The 16862-nt window shown below is 49.6% G+C and overlaps 1 protein-coding gene across 1 annotated transcript in view; it reads left to right on the forward strand.

The window, feature by feature from the left end:
- The first annotated feature begins 1516 nt into the window (after nt 1–1516).
- Nucleotides 1517–16862, forward strand: part of COL18A1 (collagen type XVIII alpha 1 chain) — a 226338-nt gene continuing 210992 nt past the window's right edge. The window contains exons 1-2 of the mRNA XM_074968203.1: nt 1517–1560; nt 1635–1699. Coding sequence (XP_074824304.1) covers nt 1550–1560; nt 1635–1699 — 76 coding nt within the window. The 5' untranslated portion in view covers nt 1517–1549. The remainder of the gene's footprint in view (nt 1561–1634; nt 1700–16862) is intronic.

The raw sequence follows: 16862 nt of genomic DNA on the forward strand, positions 1-16862 counted from the left end.
AGCCCAATGTGTGAACAGAGCTCATAACAACAAGGAGTCCGGTGGCATCTTAAAGACTAACAGATTTATTTGGGCACAAGCTTTTGTGGGTAAAAACCCACTTCTTCAGATGCATGGAGTGAAAATTACAGATGCAGGCATGATATACTGACACACGAAGAGAAGGGAGTTACCTCACAAGTGGAGAACCAGTGTTGACAGGGCCAATTCCATCAGGGTGGCTGTAGTCCACTCCCAATAATGGATGGGGAGGTGTCAATTCCAGGAGAGGCAAAAGCCAGCGGGAGAACACTTCAATCCTCCTGGCCATTCTAAAACAGATGTGAAAGTAGCTCTACTTGAACAAAAAAACTTCAGAAACAGACTTCAAAGAGAAACAGCAGAACTAAAATTCATTTGCAAATTTAACACCATTAATTTGGGCTTGAACAGGGACTGGGAGTGGCTGGCTCATTACAAAAGCAGCTTTGCCTCTCCTGGAATGGACACTTCCTCCTCTGTTATTGGCAGTGGACGGCATCCACCCTGTCAACACTGGCTCTCCACTTGTGGGGTAACTCCCTTCTCGTCATGTGTCAGTATATCATGCCTGCAGCTGTAATTTTCACTCCATGCATCTGAAGAAGTGGGTTTTATGCCCAAATAAATTGGCTAGTCTTCAAGGTGCCACCGGACTCCTTGTTGTTTTTGTGGATACAGACTAACAGGGCTACCCCCTGATAGCTCATAATGACCACCCGGGGCATGCCGGCTTTCCTAAGAGCCCGCACTTGACAGGTATGGTATAGGCCCCACTGATTCAATGGCCTATGCTTCGCAGTGTCCGGACCCTGATTGGCACAGAAATGCACAAACATCAAAAAACTGCCCCTGGCATTGCCAAATCCAGAGCTGCCCAAGCCGCTCAGCTCCCAGGCCACCAGCAGGGCCACAGGCCCCCCGGAGCAGGAAAGGCTGGTCCGCTTTGGCAGAGCTGGCCGGTGGGTCGAGGCCGGTCCCCCTGGGCTCTGCAGGAGCATCCCGGCCCCTGGCCAGCCCACCCCTGCCCCCCAAAAGCCGCTCCCCCGTGCCTCGCCTCTCTCCCGCTTTCCCTCCAGGCGGGTGGGGCACGGCCCCTCCCGGGCCCTGGCCGTGTCCCCTTGCAGCCATGCAGCCGCGCCGCGCCGAGCCGAGCCGAGCCCGGCCAAGAGCCCGCCAGCCGCGTGACTCCCAGGAGACTGGCCAGGCCCCGAACCGGGAGGGCAGGGCCCGGGGCCCCCTTGGCCGCAGGGCGGAGTGAAGCCCGGGGGGGGGGCTGGGCTGTTTCTTCCCTCCCCCCCGGGGACACGCGTGGGAGCGGCCAGCCGGCGGGAGGCCCCTGCGGGGGGCCGGGCTCGGGGGGCCGGGCGGCGCTGGGGGGGGCACCCGGGTCCCAGGGGGCGGGACGCTGCGGCGAGGCGGCGCTAGGACCGCGCGGCCGCCGCCCCGCGCTGCCCTAGGCGGCCCCGCGCAGCCCGGCCGGAGCCACACGCCGCGCAGCCCGGCCGGAGCCGCAGCGCCGAGCCCCGCCATGCGCGCCAGGTGAGCGGGGCCGGGCGGGGCGCGGGGCCGGCCCGGGGCGGTGCGGTGCGGGGCTAACCTCTCCCCTCTTGCAGGTGTCCCCCGCGGCGGCTCCTGCTCGGGCTCTGCGTCCTGCTGGCGGCGGCGGCCCCGGAGCCAGGTAGGAGCGGGCGGCCGGGGCCGGGCGCTGCCCGTGGGGCGGGGAGCGGGGCTGGCCGGAGCGCGCCCCCCCCAGGGTCGCGGCGCCCCGCTCCGGGCCAGGAGCGCTGAGAGCCGGGGGGCAGGCGGCCGGGGCCGGGGGGCCAAGCCGGGGGGCGGCGGCGGCCCCCCGAGCTCCAGCCCCCCGGCGAGGCGGGTCCCGGGGGCGCGCTGCGCTGCGGGGGGCGTCCGCGATTTGCTGCTTCAGCGGAGACCCGCGTTTCATGCGCGATGTTCCCGTCAGCTGCCCCCGAGTAACGCTGGAGCAGGAGTGCGGGCGGGGCGGGCTTTGGGGCCACCCGGAGCTCTTCTTCGTAAGCCCCCAAGCGTGTCTTGCTCGCCGACAGCGGCGGGTCCAACGCAAGATATTCCCTCACCCCCCCTTGTCTCTCTCGTGGCCAGGTACCAACATTCGTGACCTTGTCAACCCTGGGTCTGCGTGGCTTCCCCACTGCCAGGTGTGTGTTGCCGCCGGCTGGTCTGTAAACCAGTCTGCCCCGTGGGGTAATGGAGACAGTCATTCCGATATCCGTACCGCCGGTGCCTGGCCGCGGTCACGTTTCCAGCCAGCCTGGAGGAAGAGCGCTGGGTGGCTGGAAAGCTTGCCTCTCACCAACAGAAGTTGGTCTAAGGAAAGATAGTGTCTCCCCGCACCTTGTGTCTCCCTGTTTTAGCCATTGACACTCTGCTCCGTTGATGGCGTCTGTTCATAAGTGTTAATGATTGTCAGAGGTGGGACATGGGACAGAGAGAGTGGGCTGGGACATGTCTGGTTTGTAGCTGTAGAAGGCGGCTCTGGGAATGCAGTTTCCCCAGTTTTTTTTATTTTTCAGCTTTTCCCACTATGAGAATGGGACCTGATTAGGGGCCGTTGCACCTTCAGTATTTTGTCCTGTTGAGTCGTCGTCATCCTCACGGCTTTTGAAGGTCTTTGCTGAATCTGTTAAATGGATATTTCAGACTGTATGTGTTGAGAGTACTATTTGACACATGTGGTGAGTGTCAGGTTTGTGATCCCTTTTTATAGCTTTGCCTATTCTCAAGTGGAATATTGCGGAATTAAGTATTGTACATCTGCACAACTGAGTGCATCCGATGAAGTGAGCTATAGCTCACGAAAGCTTATGCTCGAATAAATGGGTTAGTCTCTAAGGTGCCACAAGTCCTCCTGTCCTTTTTACGGATACAGACTAACCTGGCTGCTGCATTTAGTATGAAGTATTGTTTGGCTTTATAAGGTTGAAAAGTACTTGTGCACCATACCTAAGTGGGAGTGATTTGTTCTAGCAACAGAAGTGCAGGTTATATTAAGTGAAGCACAGACTTGTGTGGGTGAGCAGGAAGTAGGGTGGGGGTGGGGGGCTTTTTAACACTGATGGTAGATAAGAGGAACAATCCTAAAGCTACTTAAAAGGCTGCCATGTCAGTTTGCTTACTCTGAAGTTAACATGTTAGGGCAAAGGGACAGAGGTTTACAGAGGTCAGGCTGAGATTTGCTCTCTTTCTCCTATGTAATAAGTCAAAGTAAAGGCATAGCATGCATTTTGGGATGGCAGATTTTCTTTATGCAAGTTGTCCAAGTTTAGAGTATCATCTGAAGGGAAAGTGCAGCGCAAGCAGCTTCACGTAATAGCTTTGAAAAGAAAATACTCTCCGTTCACCACAACACACGTTGACTCTCTTCCAAATGAATACCCGATAGAAGAAATCCCATACAGTAGAGGGTAAAATGCATTAGAAAATGGACCCGATGACGGAATAATGTGCATGCACAATGTTCCCAAAGCAAAGTATAACTGAAAGAAGACTCGGCACCACAAAACTAAACCTCTCTGAATAAAAAAAAGGGTAATACTGTAATATAACAAGTAATAAAGTGAAGGTTTGTCTCTGCCCTCTGAAATGAACAATCCCTAATAGTCTCTTGTTACAATGCTAGATTACAAAAGTAAACTGCGTATTGCTCCCACTTGTGTGCATCAAGATACTCCCTACCACATGCAGAGAAAAGAAGACTCGGGCAGGGTATACTGCGTGACTGACAAACCTTCATTACAAAGACGAGGTGGATGAGGTAAATGTATCACACTCCTGCTTGAGGAAAGATTGTAGAGAAGGACTGCCACGAAATGTCACGCACAGAGCTCTTAGTGGCAGATGAGGCTGGCGCAGGCTTAAGATTTGCTTTTTTTAAAAAAAAAAAAGATAAGTATTGGTAAACAATTTACATTTTAAGGTGAGTGCACTCAGTATGCATCTGAGGGCAGAGCATTCCCCAGGCTTGCAATGGGAGTAGCCATGTGATGTTGTTTAAGACTAGTTGATTTGGTTTTTAACCTGTTGATATGAAGAGACCAGAACCAACCCTTAGCTGTATACTGGGTCCCCACTGTCAGGGCTCTGTTTGTGTCTAGGAGCCTTAAAGAAAACAAGCCTCGGGAAAAGGATGATATGCCAGAGACTCGGAGCCCGAGCCAGGTGCAGGCTGGGCTCCACTGGAGAGACGGAAAGCACCTTCCCCCCTCCGTTTCTAGGCCTTTCCTTTCCCTCCGGGCTTGCAGACGGTGTCTCATTCATCAGGCCGGCAAACAGCTTATATCCTCCAGATAGAGGGGAAAATTCAGCACGTGCTCTGCTCTGCAGCCTTTCTCTTGCCTTGCGGGGGGGGACCTGGCTAGTTCTCCTGCTCACTGAGTGAATGAGCAGCAGCAGCCTGAATGATCTTCCCCCCCGCCCCCCAAGGGAAGCCTTTTGCTCCTTCCAGCTCTTCTAGGCAGTCCCCATCCCACCACCACTAAAGCTGCATTGTGCAGACCTTGTATGCAGGCACGGAAAGCTGCAGTTTGCAAAGGGGAAGTTTTGCCCTGCTTGGGACCCTCATGAACTCCCCAGTTTTAGTCCTGGCTTTCCTTGCTGGCATGTCAGGCCTGCTCAGTTAGAGCCATAGTAGCAGCTGGAAGCAGGTCACGTTTCCAGTGCAGGCAAGGTCTTAGTGCAGGGGTGGCCAACCTGGGGCTCCGGAGCCATATGCGGCTCTTCAGAGGTTAATATGCGGCTCCTTGTACAGGCACCGACTCTGGGGCTGGAGCTACGGGCACCAACTTTCCAATGTGCCGGGGCGTGCTCACTGCTCAACCCCAGGCTCTGCCACAGGCCCTACCTCCAAGCCCCCTGCATGCCATGAAACAGCTGATTGGGAGGCCCTGGGAGCAGGGGGGATGGAGCTGATGGGGGCTGCTGACGTATTACTGTGGCTCTTTGCAATGTACATTTGGTAAATTCTGGCTCCTCAGGCTCAGGCTGGCCACCCCTGTCTTAGCGCTTTGGCCTCTGCAGTGAAGTTCTTTCCAAGCAGAGCAGAGAGAACTTCCTCCCAACTGGGTGCCAGCTCCATCGCCTGCTTCAGCCCTTCAGTACTGCTCTCTCCCTGGTCAGTCCTTCAGGCTGGAGCCATTCTGACAGGTGCTATGGGACAGAGCCTTCCATGTAATCCCTTCCATTGTGGGGTTCGCATGCCTTTAAAGGGTCACTAGCAACTTGAAAATGGTAACTTTAACCGAGCATAGCTCCTGATGCTACTTGTGTATTTACACAAAGAGCCACAGCAGTGTGAATTCATTGTTTCATTTACACGCGCATGCACGCGTGTGTGTCTCTAAATTCTCACAGCAAAATGACTGACCAAGGATTCTACAATTGGTTAATAACATAGTAAAAGCATCCTGATTGGTTAATAATTAAATCACAGAGTGTTTTTGCTATCATGTACTTTAAAGAGCCACTGGAGGTTCCCAAGCTGCAGTCTGAGCATCACTGGTTAAGGGCAAACCGTGACACTGGCTGGACACACAGGGCTGAGACACACAGTGTCACTGAGCAAGGGAATAGTTTTCTCTGGTCTCTCTCCCGACAGTAACAATAAGCTTAGCTGATGCTTTTAACAATTGAAGGAAAAACACTTGGAGACCAAAGCATTAGGTTTTTTTAAGTTAGCTGCATCCCCTTTAGTCTGTCAAAGCAGCTGAGCATCTTTTTCCATAAACTCTCCAGTTCATCCGGCACGGTCTTGTTCTGGCGAACCCAAATTCTGCAGCATGCTGCAAGCTATAGTGGGGCTGTGTGCGGGCGCAGGGCTCGGCCCGTGTGGAGCTCCTTGCAGGAGCAGGGCCTCAGTTTTGTAGATCACTTTTCCTCAGGAATGTGAGTATAGAAGCAGAACCCACTCTAGAGAGAGAAAATGATGAAGGAGGAAGCACAGAATGTTTGGGGCTTCTCCGCACTGCCATAATATGAACGCTTAATAGTAGTAACAGATTAAATACCAATGGGTGGGTTACTTTAAAGAGCTTTTTTTTAAAATTTGGTTTCTGTTAACATCCTTCATCAAAAGCCCCTACAACAAGAAAACTGCTTTTACTTTAAGCTGCTGTCTTGCTCAGCCTGTTGGAAGCAATTTTGGGTGGAGGAGCATGAGCTGGAGTCTGTGTGCGCACAAATCCTAAGGTGTCTGCTAGCAGTCCCCACATTAGAGCAGGGGTGGTTAAAGTGGAATGAGAGCACAGGGAAGCAACGCAATTTACTGGAACAAGAATAATAGCTGACTTCAGCACCCCCAACATAAACGGGTTGGGAACCCAGAGCAGGAGCTGGAATGTTGCATTGACAAATTATTTATGGCCTTAGGAAACAACTTCCTCTGGAAATAGCTCAGCACGCTGAAGCAGGGACCCATCCCAGGACTTAGATCCACAGGTCAACGGATTTGGGCCTTGGTCCAGCATGACACACAGGAGTAGGGATACTGCGCAAGGCCACAATCCTCTAAGCACATCAGTGCCCTTGGGCCCCTGACTCCCAGTCTTCTGCCTTCCCCCACAGCGTTTTCCTCCTCTGACTGTATTAGCAGCTAGGCTTCCTGGCCAGAATAGGAAATAGTTCACAGAAGGAAGGCGCACATGTAGAGCAGAGAGCATTGCCTCTTGGCAGACAGTTTTCATAGATGTCAATGCCGGATGGGGCCATCTAGTTTGACTTCCTGCATAGCACAGGCCAGAGGGCCTTGCCCAGTGAACTCCGCGTCACGCCCATAAGATCTGTTTGAGCTACAGCATTCTTTTTGAAAGATATCCAGTCTTGACTTAAAGACTTCAAGTGATAGAGCTTCCATCATGTTTCTAAGTAAAGTCTTTCATTGGTCAGTTGCCCTCATTGTTAACAAATGTACCTAGTTTGTATCCATATTTGTCTAACGTCAGCTTCAAGCTATTGGATCTTGTCTTACCTTTCTGTGCTAGATTAAAGAAGAGTCCAGTGCTACCAGAATGCTCTTCCCCACGTTGGTACTTAGACAGTGACCTGGTCAGCTGGTAACTTTGCTTTGGATGAATTTAGTAGATTAAGATTTTTAAGTTTCTCTTACTACTGTGACCCAGGAACCCCTCAGTGCCTCCTGGCAAGGAGATGAATATCCTGATTCTGCTTCATCAAAGAATGTCACGGGAGGTCTTAAATAAAAGCCAGGGCCACACTGGTCATTAATACCATAGTGAAATGTACATACAGATAAGAATGGCCATATTGGGTTTAGACCAATGGTCCTTCTAGCCCAGTATTCTAGCTTCCGACAGGGACTGAGCAGAACAGGGAATCATCCAGTGATCCAACCCCTGTTGCCCATTCCCAGTTTCTGGCAGTCAGAGGCTAGGGACACCCAAACCATGGAGTTGCATCCCTGACCATCTTGGCGAATAGCCATTGATGGACCTATCCTCCATGAACTTATCTAATTCTTTTTTGAACTCAGTTATTCTTTTTGCCTTCACAACATCCCCTGGCAAGTAGTTCCACAGGTTCACAGTGCGTTCTCTGAAGAAGTGCTGCCTTTTGTTAGTTTTTCAACCTACTGCCTATTCATTTCATTGGGTGACCCTTGGTTCTTGTGTTATGTGAACAAATAAATAACACTTCCATATTCACTTTCTCCATGCCAGTCATGATTTTATAGATCTCTGTCATATTGCCCCCCTTAGTCATCTCTTTTCCAAGCTGAAAAGTCCCTGTCTTTTTAATCTCTCCTCATACGGAAGCTGTTCCATTCCCCCATTCATTTTTGTTGCACTTCTCTGTACCTTTTCCAGTTCTAATACATCTTTCTTGAGATGAGGCGACCAGATCTGCACGCAGTATTCAAGGTGTGGGTGTACCATGGATTTATACAGCAGCATTATGATATCTTCTGTCGTCTTATCTTTCCCTTTCCTAATGATTCCTAACATTTTGTTAGTGGTTTTGCCTGTTAACAGATACGTAACTCCGTACACAGATTCCATCTATCCCAGACTGGAAATATGTTTTAAAGTCTGTATCAAGGCAGAGTTGAAAAACAGGTTTTCTGTCAGCCTGTCTCTTGGGCACGTAAATTAAGCATTGTGGGTTAACACAATTGAATTGTTTACAGACAAAGTCAATGGGGGATGTGAAATCAACGGGAAGGCAGCACACTGGAGAATCAGCCTGGGGTGGGGGTATCTGGCCTCTGGGTACAGGCAATGTACTTTGGGGGGGTATAAGGAGAAAGCAAGGAGACACCCTTTATCCTGTACCTAGGAAGTAAATTGCCAGCATGTTTACATTCATGAAAATGAGACCTCTGCCTTCCTTGGTGGAAGACATGGCAAAGTCTTTGCTGAGACCAGACTTTTTTTAGACCATGGGTTAGTCTGTTAAGTTTAGTCTCTAGAGAGCATGTTCTGTTGTTACCCTGCTAGGCAACGTAAGGGCTGGCCTAGTCCCGAGGAGAGGGCTTGGGTGGCTAACAGGCTCTAGGTGTCAGGAAGCTGGCACCTGGAGAAGCACAAGCCAGGCTCCCTTTCCCTTGGGAGGAGCGGGGAACGAGGTGACTCTCAGACCTGGGCATCCATTGCAGCTACCTCTGCGATATGTCACAGAATCAAACACCTGGAAGCTATAGCCTTCACCGCGATACAGGCATTTCATATAGTCTCATAGGGCATAACTGACTCCAGGATGGAAGTAATGAAGATAAAAGGACAGCCACGTTGAGGATGTGGGGGCTAGAGCCCTATACATGGAGTGGAGATGGCATCTAAGGGCTTGTCTCCATGGCCCCACACGGCGTGCTGTGGGGGTGTGAATTGCAGATTGCACTAGCGTGCTGCACTGTAAGTCCCCTGTGTGGGAGCTGCAGGCGTGAACTGAACGGTACCTAGTTCACATTAACTTATTTGGTCAAAGGGGACTTCATTAATGAGAACTGGGTACCTTTTAGTTCACGCCCCACGGCAGCCACATGGCAGAGTTACAGAGCAGCATGCCAGTGTGCGCTTGCAGCTCTAACTGCAGGGCAGTGTAGGCATAGCCTGTGGCAGTAATACATACAGACCCCCTGCAACACAAACTGTACAACTGTTTGAACAAGTTAAAAATTACTAAACCGATTATCAGCTTTCCTCGGCTTAGCAGGTAGACTAAGGAATAGAGACTGGCTCCCATCCAAACACCCGCTGGACACTGGCCAGGCTCAGATCCAGGTCTGAGCTGTGTGACTCAGGCCTGTCTTCCGTAGAAACTTACCAAAAAGGTATTCTGCCATGTTCTTGCTCCTTTCCATGGGGGGTGTGTGTGTGTGTGTGTCATATGTATAATAAATACACATGCACATATGAACAAACGCCTACTCTTCACAGCAACCCCTGCATCAGACTCTGGATGCGTTTTCAGTCTCATTTGGAAAGGTACTGAGTCTAATGTAACCTTTGGCAGGTAAGCAGAGAAACTAGGGATGAGCTGGCTACAAGTTGTCCAAATGCTGTCAGGCACCCACCTAAAATATATGCTAGACCGTATATATGATATTACCCATACTTCATGGATGCTTTCAGCCTTCACAGTGGCCACTGAAATGAAAGGCCAGTTATAGATCTCCAGAGACAGACAGTTATTCTCGTACGAGGGCTAGGATGAGCTATTTTAAGTCCTGGAGCAGATACAAAATAGCATTGTGACATCTGGGGCCAGGGACTGTTTTAATCCTGGGTATCTCAGAAACGGTCAGGGCTATATCTGACTCTGGCATTGGCAAGCTGAGAACTCCACTTTTTCATATGGCTTTGAGCATTTGGCATTAGCCATGGGGATTTGTGAGATATAGGGTAGTTGGTGGTTCGTTTAATCAACAGACGATGAATCCGTGGAACTCACTGTTGCATGTTACTGAGGCAAATAGCTTGGTACATGAAAAGAAAGGGATTAGATGTTTTATATGAATACCGAGAGCCTTCTGAATTGGACTTACAAGGACAAAAATACAAGAGCTATCCCTTTTTCTCTTTCAGGGCATAAGTTGAACAGGAAACTACTTCATAGTATGATATCACATAACTATGTATAGTGCAGGGTTTTTAGCCTCCCTCTGATGGTGCCATTAGTCCTTGGGATGAACAGGGTGCTGGTCTGGGTGAATCACGGTCTGTTCCGAGCGGCCGTTCCCATGCTGATGCATGTGCGTGTGGGAGAGAATTGCTTGCTGTGCGAGGAGCGATGGCCCCGCTTCCTTCTAAACATCTGCAAACCACTGGCTGTTTAGGTATTGCAGGCCCTAGGCTGCCTTCTCCGCCCCATTTCCTTTACACCACAAAGGATTTGAAGGAGAATGATTCTGCCAGTGATGCCCATCAGTTCAGCGTCTTAGGACTGATGATCTGGAGGATGGCATGGATTGCACCCTCAGCAAGTTTGCAGATGACACTAAACTGGGAGGAGAGGTAGATACGCTGGAGGGTAGGGATAGGATACAGAGGGCCCTAGACAAATTAGAGGATTGGGCCAAAAGAAATCTGATGAGGTTCAACAAGGACAAGTGCAGAGTCCTGCACTTATGACGGAAGAATCCCATGCACCGGTACAGACTAGGGACCGAATGGCTCGGCAGCAGTTCTGCAGAAAAGGACCTAGGAGTTACAGTGGATGAGAAGCTGGATATGAGTCAACAGTGTGCCCTTGTTGCCAAGAAGGCCAACGGCATCTTGGGCTGTATAAGTAGGAGCATTGCCAGCAGATTGAGGGATGTGATCATTCCTCTCTATTCGGAACTGGTGAGGCCTCATCTGGAGTACTGTGTCCAGTTTTGGGCCCCACGCTACAAGAAGGATGTGGAAAAACTGGAAAGAGTCCTGGGGAGGGCAACAAAAATGATGAGGGGACTGGAGCACATGACTTATGAGGAGAGGCTGAGGGAACTGGGATTGTTTAGTCTGCAGAAGAGAAGGATGAGGGGGGATTTGATAGCTGCTTTCAACTACCTGAAAGGGGGTTCCAAAGAAGATGGATCTAGACTGTTCTCAGTGGTGGGAGGTGACAGAACGAGGAGTAATGGTCTCAAGTTGCAGTGGGGGAGGTTTAGGTTGGATATTAGGAAAAACTTTTTCACTAGGAGGGTGGTGAAGCACTGGAATGCGTTACCTAGGGAGGTGGTGGAATCTCCTTTCTTTGAGGTTTTTAAGGTCAGGCTTGACAAAGCCCTGGCTGGGATGATTTAGTTGGGGCTTGGTCCTGCTCTGAGCAGGGGGTTGGACTAGATGACCTCCTGAGGTCCCTTCCAACCCTGATGTTCTATGATTCTATGACTACAAGGTTTGCTCTGCTTTGCATTTCTTTTCTATGGTCCTTCCAGGATTTTTTATTCTGTACGCTATCCTAGTGTGCAAGTGAGCTGAAAAGTTATCTGTCTCTTGTGAATGCCACTTAACTGTCTAGATTTTTGATGTGCTCTAATAGATTAATTAATTAATTGTGTCTAATTAATGTGTCTTTAGACACGTATGCACATTGTAATTGAATTCAGTTTGTTGGCAAATGCACATTAGATCAGTTGTTCCTAAAGACCGGTTGTAGCAGATGTCCATAAATAGTTTCTGTTTATCCCATATACTAACTTAGTTTGCATTTTGGACATGATGGTCGTGGTTTTTCTTGTTACGAAATGAGATAAATTCAGTGATCCCTAAGGGGTCCTGAGACGTTTCAGTAAATACAGTTCAGCACATAGGCGTATTTCCCAGGAGGCTCTTTATTTGAGTGGTTTTGCAGGAAATGAAGTCTATTTATTACCAGCCATAGTGTGGTTTGGTAATGGAGTTAAGGTTAGTTCAATAGAGAGAATAGGGGTGGTTTGAGGCATACTTCCATCTTGATGTTTGTGCATAATGAGGCATAATTGGCACTAGTAGAAGTTACAAAACATGCACTAAGAATATATCCTAAAGCGCGGACATACATTATTTCAGTATCTGAACACTCTCACGTCATGTGTGCATGCAGCATATTTAACGGGCGCCTTGGAAATGGGTTTTTCTAAGCAGAGGTGATTGTTTTTTATCCCAGTAGCTCTTCATCTCTTCTCCTTGTCCTACATATTTTTCTGCTTCTGACTACGTAAATATGAATCAGAATATAAGAACATAATAATAGCCATACTGGGTCAGACCAAAGGTCCATCTAGCCCAGTATCTATCTTCTGACAGTGGCCAATGCCAGGTGTCCCACAGGGAATGAACAGAACAGGTAATCATCAAGTGATCCATCCCGTCGCCCATTCCCAGCTTCTGGCAAACAGAGGCTAGGGACACCTGGCTAATGGCCATTGATGGACCTATCCTCCATGAATTTATCTAGTTCTTTTTTGAAGCCTGTTATAGTCTTGGCCTTCACAGCATCCTCTGGCAAGGAGTTCCACAGGTTGACTGTGCGTTGTGTGAAGAAATACTTCCTTGTGTTTGTTTTAAACCTGCTGCCCATTAATTTCATTGGATGACCCCTAGTTCTGGTGTTATGAGAAAAATAAGGAAGTGTTATTTACTCTGCTTTCTGCACACCAGTCATGATTTTATAGACCTCAATCACATCCCCCCCCCCCAGTCATCTCTTTTCCAAGCTCCAGTCTGGTACTAATAAATGATCAGCCCAATAAGTAAAATGGCAAATGAATGGCAGAAGAATACATGAGTTGGGTAGATCTGAAATCTTTCAGTTGAAGAGTACTGTCAGCTTCGGTGTACCCTGAGCACAGAGCTGGTCTGGTTAAGTGCTTGTCTGCAGATGGAAAGGAAAACTATGGTTGTCTAACTGACATCTCCTCCTCTACCCCGTCCCTTTGTTGGGCTTGCGCTGTAATTCTGTGCGTTGGTATTTTGTGCATCTGAGATCTCTGCTAGTGGCAAGGGGCAGCTCGCATTCCGGCAGACTTCCCCCTCTCTCGATTAAATGTGTCCATCATTGGGTTCTTCCAGTCAAGGGTATAAAGAAGCATGCTTTATTTTTGATCTGTGGCCTGTTTGATTTTTTTTTTTTAGCATTTTTGAAAACCCAAAAGCTCTGAGGCAGGGGAAGCCTTTGAGTTGTTTCAGAAGGATTTCTGTAGCATTTTTTTACCGTTGTAGGGTGTCAGCATTTAGAATTGATTTATAAGTAAGGGCAGTGCAGAGTATGATGGTTCAGAATTGAAATGTAGGGACTTAGAAGACAATGTCCAGAATCAAATAGCTGGTGTAGTAAAGAGGTTTATGACGTTTGGCATCATAGCTTCACTATTACCCTGCAAGAATGTAACATGCTGGGGTGCAGGGGAACTGGCCTTTCATTGCCTCCTCCTTCAGTGGTGTTGTGTGTTCAGTGATGCTAGGGAAACGTGCTTCTACACAGTGCTTCATGGTCTCTTTAGAGAGACAAGGTGGGTGAGGTAATATCTTTTAGTGGTGAGAGAGACAAGCTTTTGAGCTACACAGAACTCTTCTTCAGGTCTGGGAAAGGTACCGAGTGTGTCACAGCTAAACAGAAGGTGGAACAGATTCAACAAAAGGAGCTGACACACATTGCAATGGATCATTCAAGGTGAAGTGCCCAGTTAACCATTCTGCAGTCAGAGGACAAAAGAGGGGTTAATGGTTTACAGATTGTTGTAATAACATAACATAAATCCAGGGTCTCTGTTCAGTCCATGATTTTTAGTGTCTAGCGGAATTATGATTTTAAGCTCCCAGGCTTGTCTTTTGACAGCATTGTGCAGGTTTCCTTTTGAGGACGAGGACTGATAGGTCGGATATGGAGCGATATCACTTTGTGAAAAGTGTTCACTCACAGGTGACAGGGTCTTTTTATCTCTTATCTGTCTGTGTGTGCTCATTAGAGAGCATCGCAGTTGTCTGGTTTCACTCACATGTTGTTACTGGGCATTTAGCGCACTGGTTGAAATGTGCCACGTGTTGTGATAGGCATGCGTAGGACCCATGGATCTTGAAAGGTGTGTGTGTGGGGGGGGCGGCAGAGGGGTGTTGATCATTGTAGCAGTGGAGATGTGTCTGCAGGTTTTGCAGCTGCTGTTCTGTCAGGATCTGAGTTGGTGTGTCCTGGTCTGTGGGGAGCTTGCTTCTATAGATGAGCTTGGTGATGCTACAGGGTTGTTAGGCCAGATCAGGGGCTTGGGTCTTTTTAACATTCTTCTGGAGCTGACAGGACTTGAGTTTGTAAAGCCTTATCTGAACAATCGGAGCAGCAAAGCGCCTGGAACTCTGTTATCTAGCTACCTTGGGAGTGAAGGACTGAGCCATCCCAGCCTAGATGCAAGAACCTGGCGGCAGGAGATGGAATACCTCAAAGCTGACCCTTGGAATCCTCCTGAGCTGCTCCCTCTCTGTCTGAAATCTCCACTGCTGCAGTGTGTACCTTCCCTCTGAGATGCTCTTCTCCACTGTCTGCAGATAAGGCTTCCTCCCCTAAAGCCTCCCGTCCTTCTGTGCAGTACACGCTGAGAGTCTCTTTCCTCTGTGCGAGGAGGTAGCGCTAGGGTCCCGAGGGTTGTTTGTTCTCCCCATTGCTGGAGTTTAAGAATAGCTGAGTCCTGCCTGTCTGTATGGCCCAGGTTAAAACAGAAAGACTTTCTCCCATGCCAGAGAGGTGGAGCTTGGCAACATAACTTGTGTGCTTTGATGCTGGCCAAGCAAAAATAGTCGCTATTGGATACTCAAATGGGGACAATCTGTCCCTGACCCTGTATTCCTCAATAATGCTGTGATTACTGCACTCCTGAAACGTGCAAGTTCGGACCCGATGTGTAAAGGGGCAGAGTAGATTTGTGATGCTGACAGTCTGGGGAGTAAAGCCCAGCCACTTGATTTACCTTGAAAATAAAAACACTGCTCATTTGCATAAGGTGACACTTCAGTGTGCTCCACGGCACCTTCCAACTGAGGATGCTGCCTGGCTTCCCAGGCACTGCTGAATTTGGTCTCTCAGGCTCCCTGCAAGGCAGGTAAGTGTCATGCATATCACACATGGGGAGCATCTGTGGTACAAATGGGGACTGGTAGTACACAGAGGCTGTTTGTTCAGTTCCTACCGTGTGCCTGTCGGGTATCTCTAGGCATAGTCACAACAGAAAAGTACACACTACCACCCAATATTAAGCTTTGCCTTGCCCCTGAGAGGCAGCAAATATTCATATTTCTAGGTGGAGAAACAGCCATGGAGGATTTAAGTGGCTCACCCAGGTCCTACAGCATGTGTTTGGCGGTCATGAATACAGCCAATGTCTCTTGACTTTGTCCTGTATCGTACTCCTGCCTCCTTATTCCTCCAGAGTCTTGTCTGGTAGAAGCTGCATAAATCCAAACAGGCCTCGTGAACTTGTTAGCTTGTATACAGCCCTTAGGAGCACGAGTAATAATGAACTGTTGGGTCAACACCTGTGAAAATAGAAAAGCAGCTGGGAGACCATCTTTGGTGTCTCAAACCCTCCCTCCCCACACCTTGATGAAAGGTTTGCAAAGGGGGTATGCAGAAAGCGTTGGAGCCGTTGAGAACAATGCTTTGCCCAAGCATGTCCTTGCTACATGAAGAGCTATTAATTGTTGCAAGGGAAATCCTTCCTCTTTCCCATGAGCATCTTTGTATGGTGAGTGCTAGCATTATTATTGATTTGTCAGAGCACCCAGGAACCTCTGTCACGGACTGGGACCCCACCGTGCTGGGTGCCGCACAATCCCTGCTCAAAGACTTTACAGCCTAAGGCCATGTCTGCACTGCACAATTCAGTCGACTTACGTTAGGTCGACATATAGCCACTGCAGTAATTACTGTGGGTTTTCATGTCCACACTACCCTCCTTCACCAGGCGTGCTTTCACTGACGTAAGAGAGGCAGTGTGGGAGGCTGAGAGCCCGGGCTGGTCTCTGCAGAGCTCCCAGCTGGAACACTCCCCCTCGCCCCCAAATTCAAAACAGGGACCCTATCAGCGGCTGTTAGCCACCCTGAGAACCAACAGGCAATGCAAGTAACAGTGTCTGTACCGCCACTGCATCGCCCGAACGACATCGCGCGAAGCCTTATGCCTCTCGTCGAGGTGGATTTACTAGGTCGGCACAGCAGGTGAGTTACGGTGGCGGGAGGAACTCTGTAGCGTGTGCGCGTACGTAGTTAGGTCAGTGCAAGCTGCCTTACCTCGACTTAACTTTGTAGTGTGGACCAGGCCTAAGCCGCTTTCCAGCGCCTGCGTGCTGCCTGGGTCGGGGGCAGAGAGCCTGGCGGGTGCCCACTTGTGCTGCTGGTTCTCTGGCTGCTCTGGGCCATGAGATCCATTCCTAATGGAGGGTTTGCCTCACCTAGCTTATGTGTCTGCTGTTCCGGGGGCTTTTTCCAGGGACTGGCAGATAGAGCCTGCAGGGCCTCATCTTCTGAAGCGGCCTATTTCCAGGTATCTTCAGTTTCTGCTCTTTGGGGCAGAAGCCCTAATAGCCTGCAAGCCCTCACCCTGTGGGAAACAGTAAACCCCTTGGGTTGTGTGCACAGAGGGTCAGCAGTTCACCTAAAAGATGATCATTCTCCTCCCCCTCAGCTGGCTAGAGAGTGCTGGGCCTGCCTGTGAAAGCAAGGACTGGCTTCTCCATTATCTCCATCTTTGTATGCAGTTTGTTTTTATCTCACCGTAATGCCTTTAGGGGTTTCAAACCAGCGGAGTTGCCTGGAAGGCTGCTGGGAGAAAAGGGCTGGGAATTCCCTGCCCAGGTTAGGGGCGCGTGCGCGCGCGCGTGTGTGTGTGTGTGTGTGTGTGTGTG

This window comes from Natator depressus, chromosome 11, assembly GCF_965152275.1.
Source record: "Natator depressus isolate rNatDep1 chromosome 11, rNatDep2.hap1, whole genome shotgun sequence".
Classification (NCBI taxonomy): Eukaryota; Metazoa; Chordata; order Testudines; family Cheloniidae; genus Natator; species Natator depressus.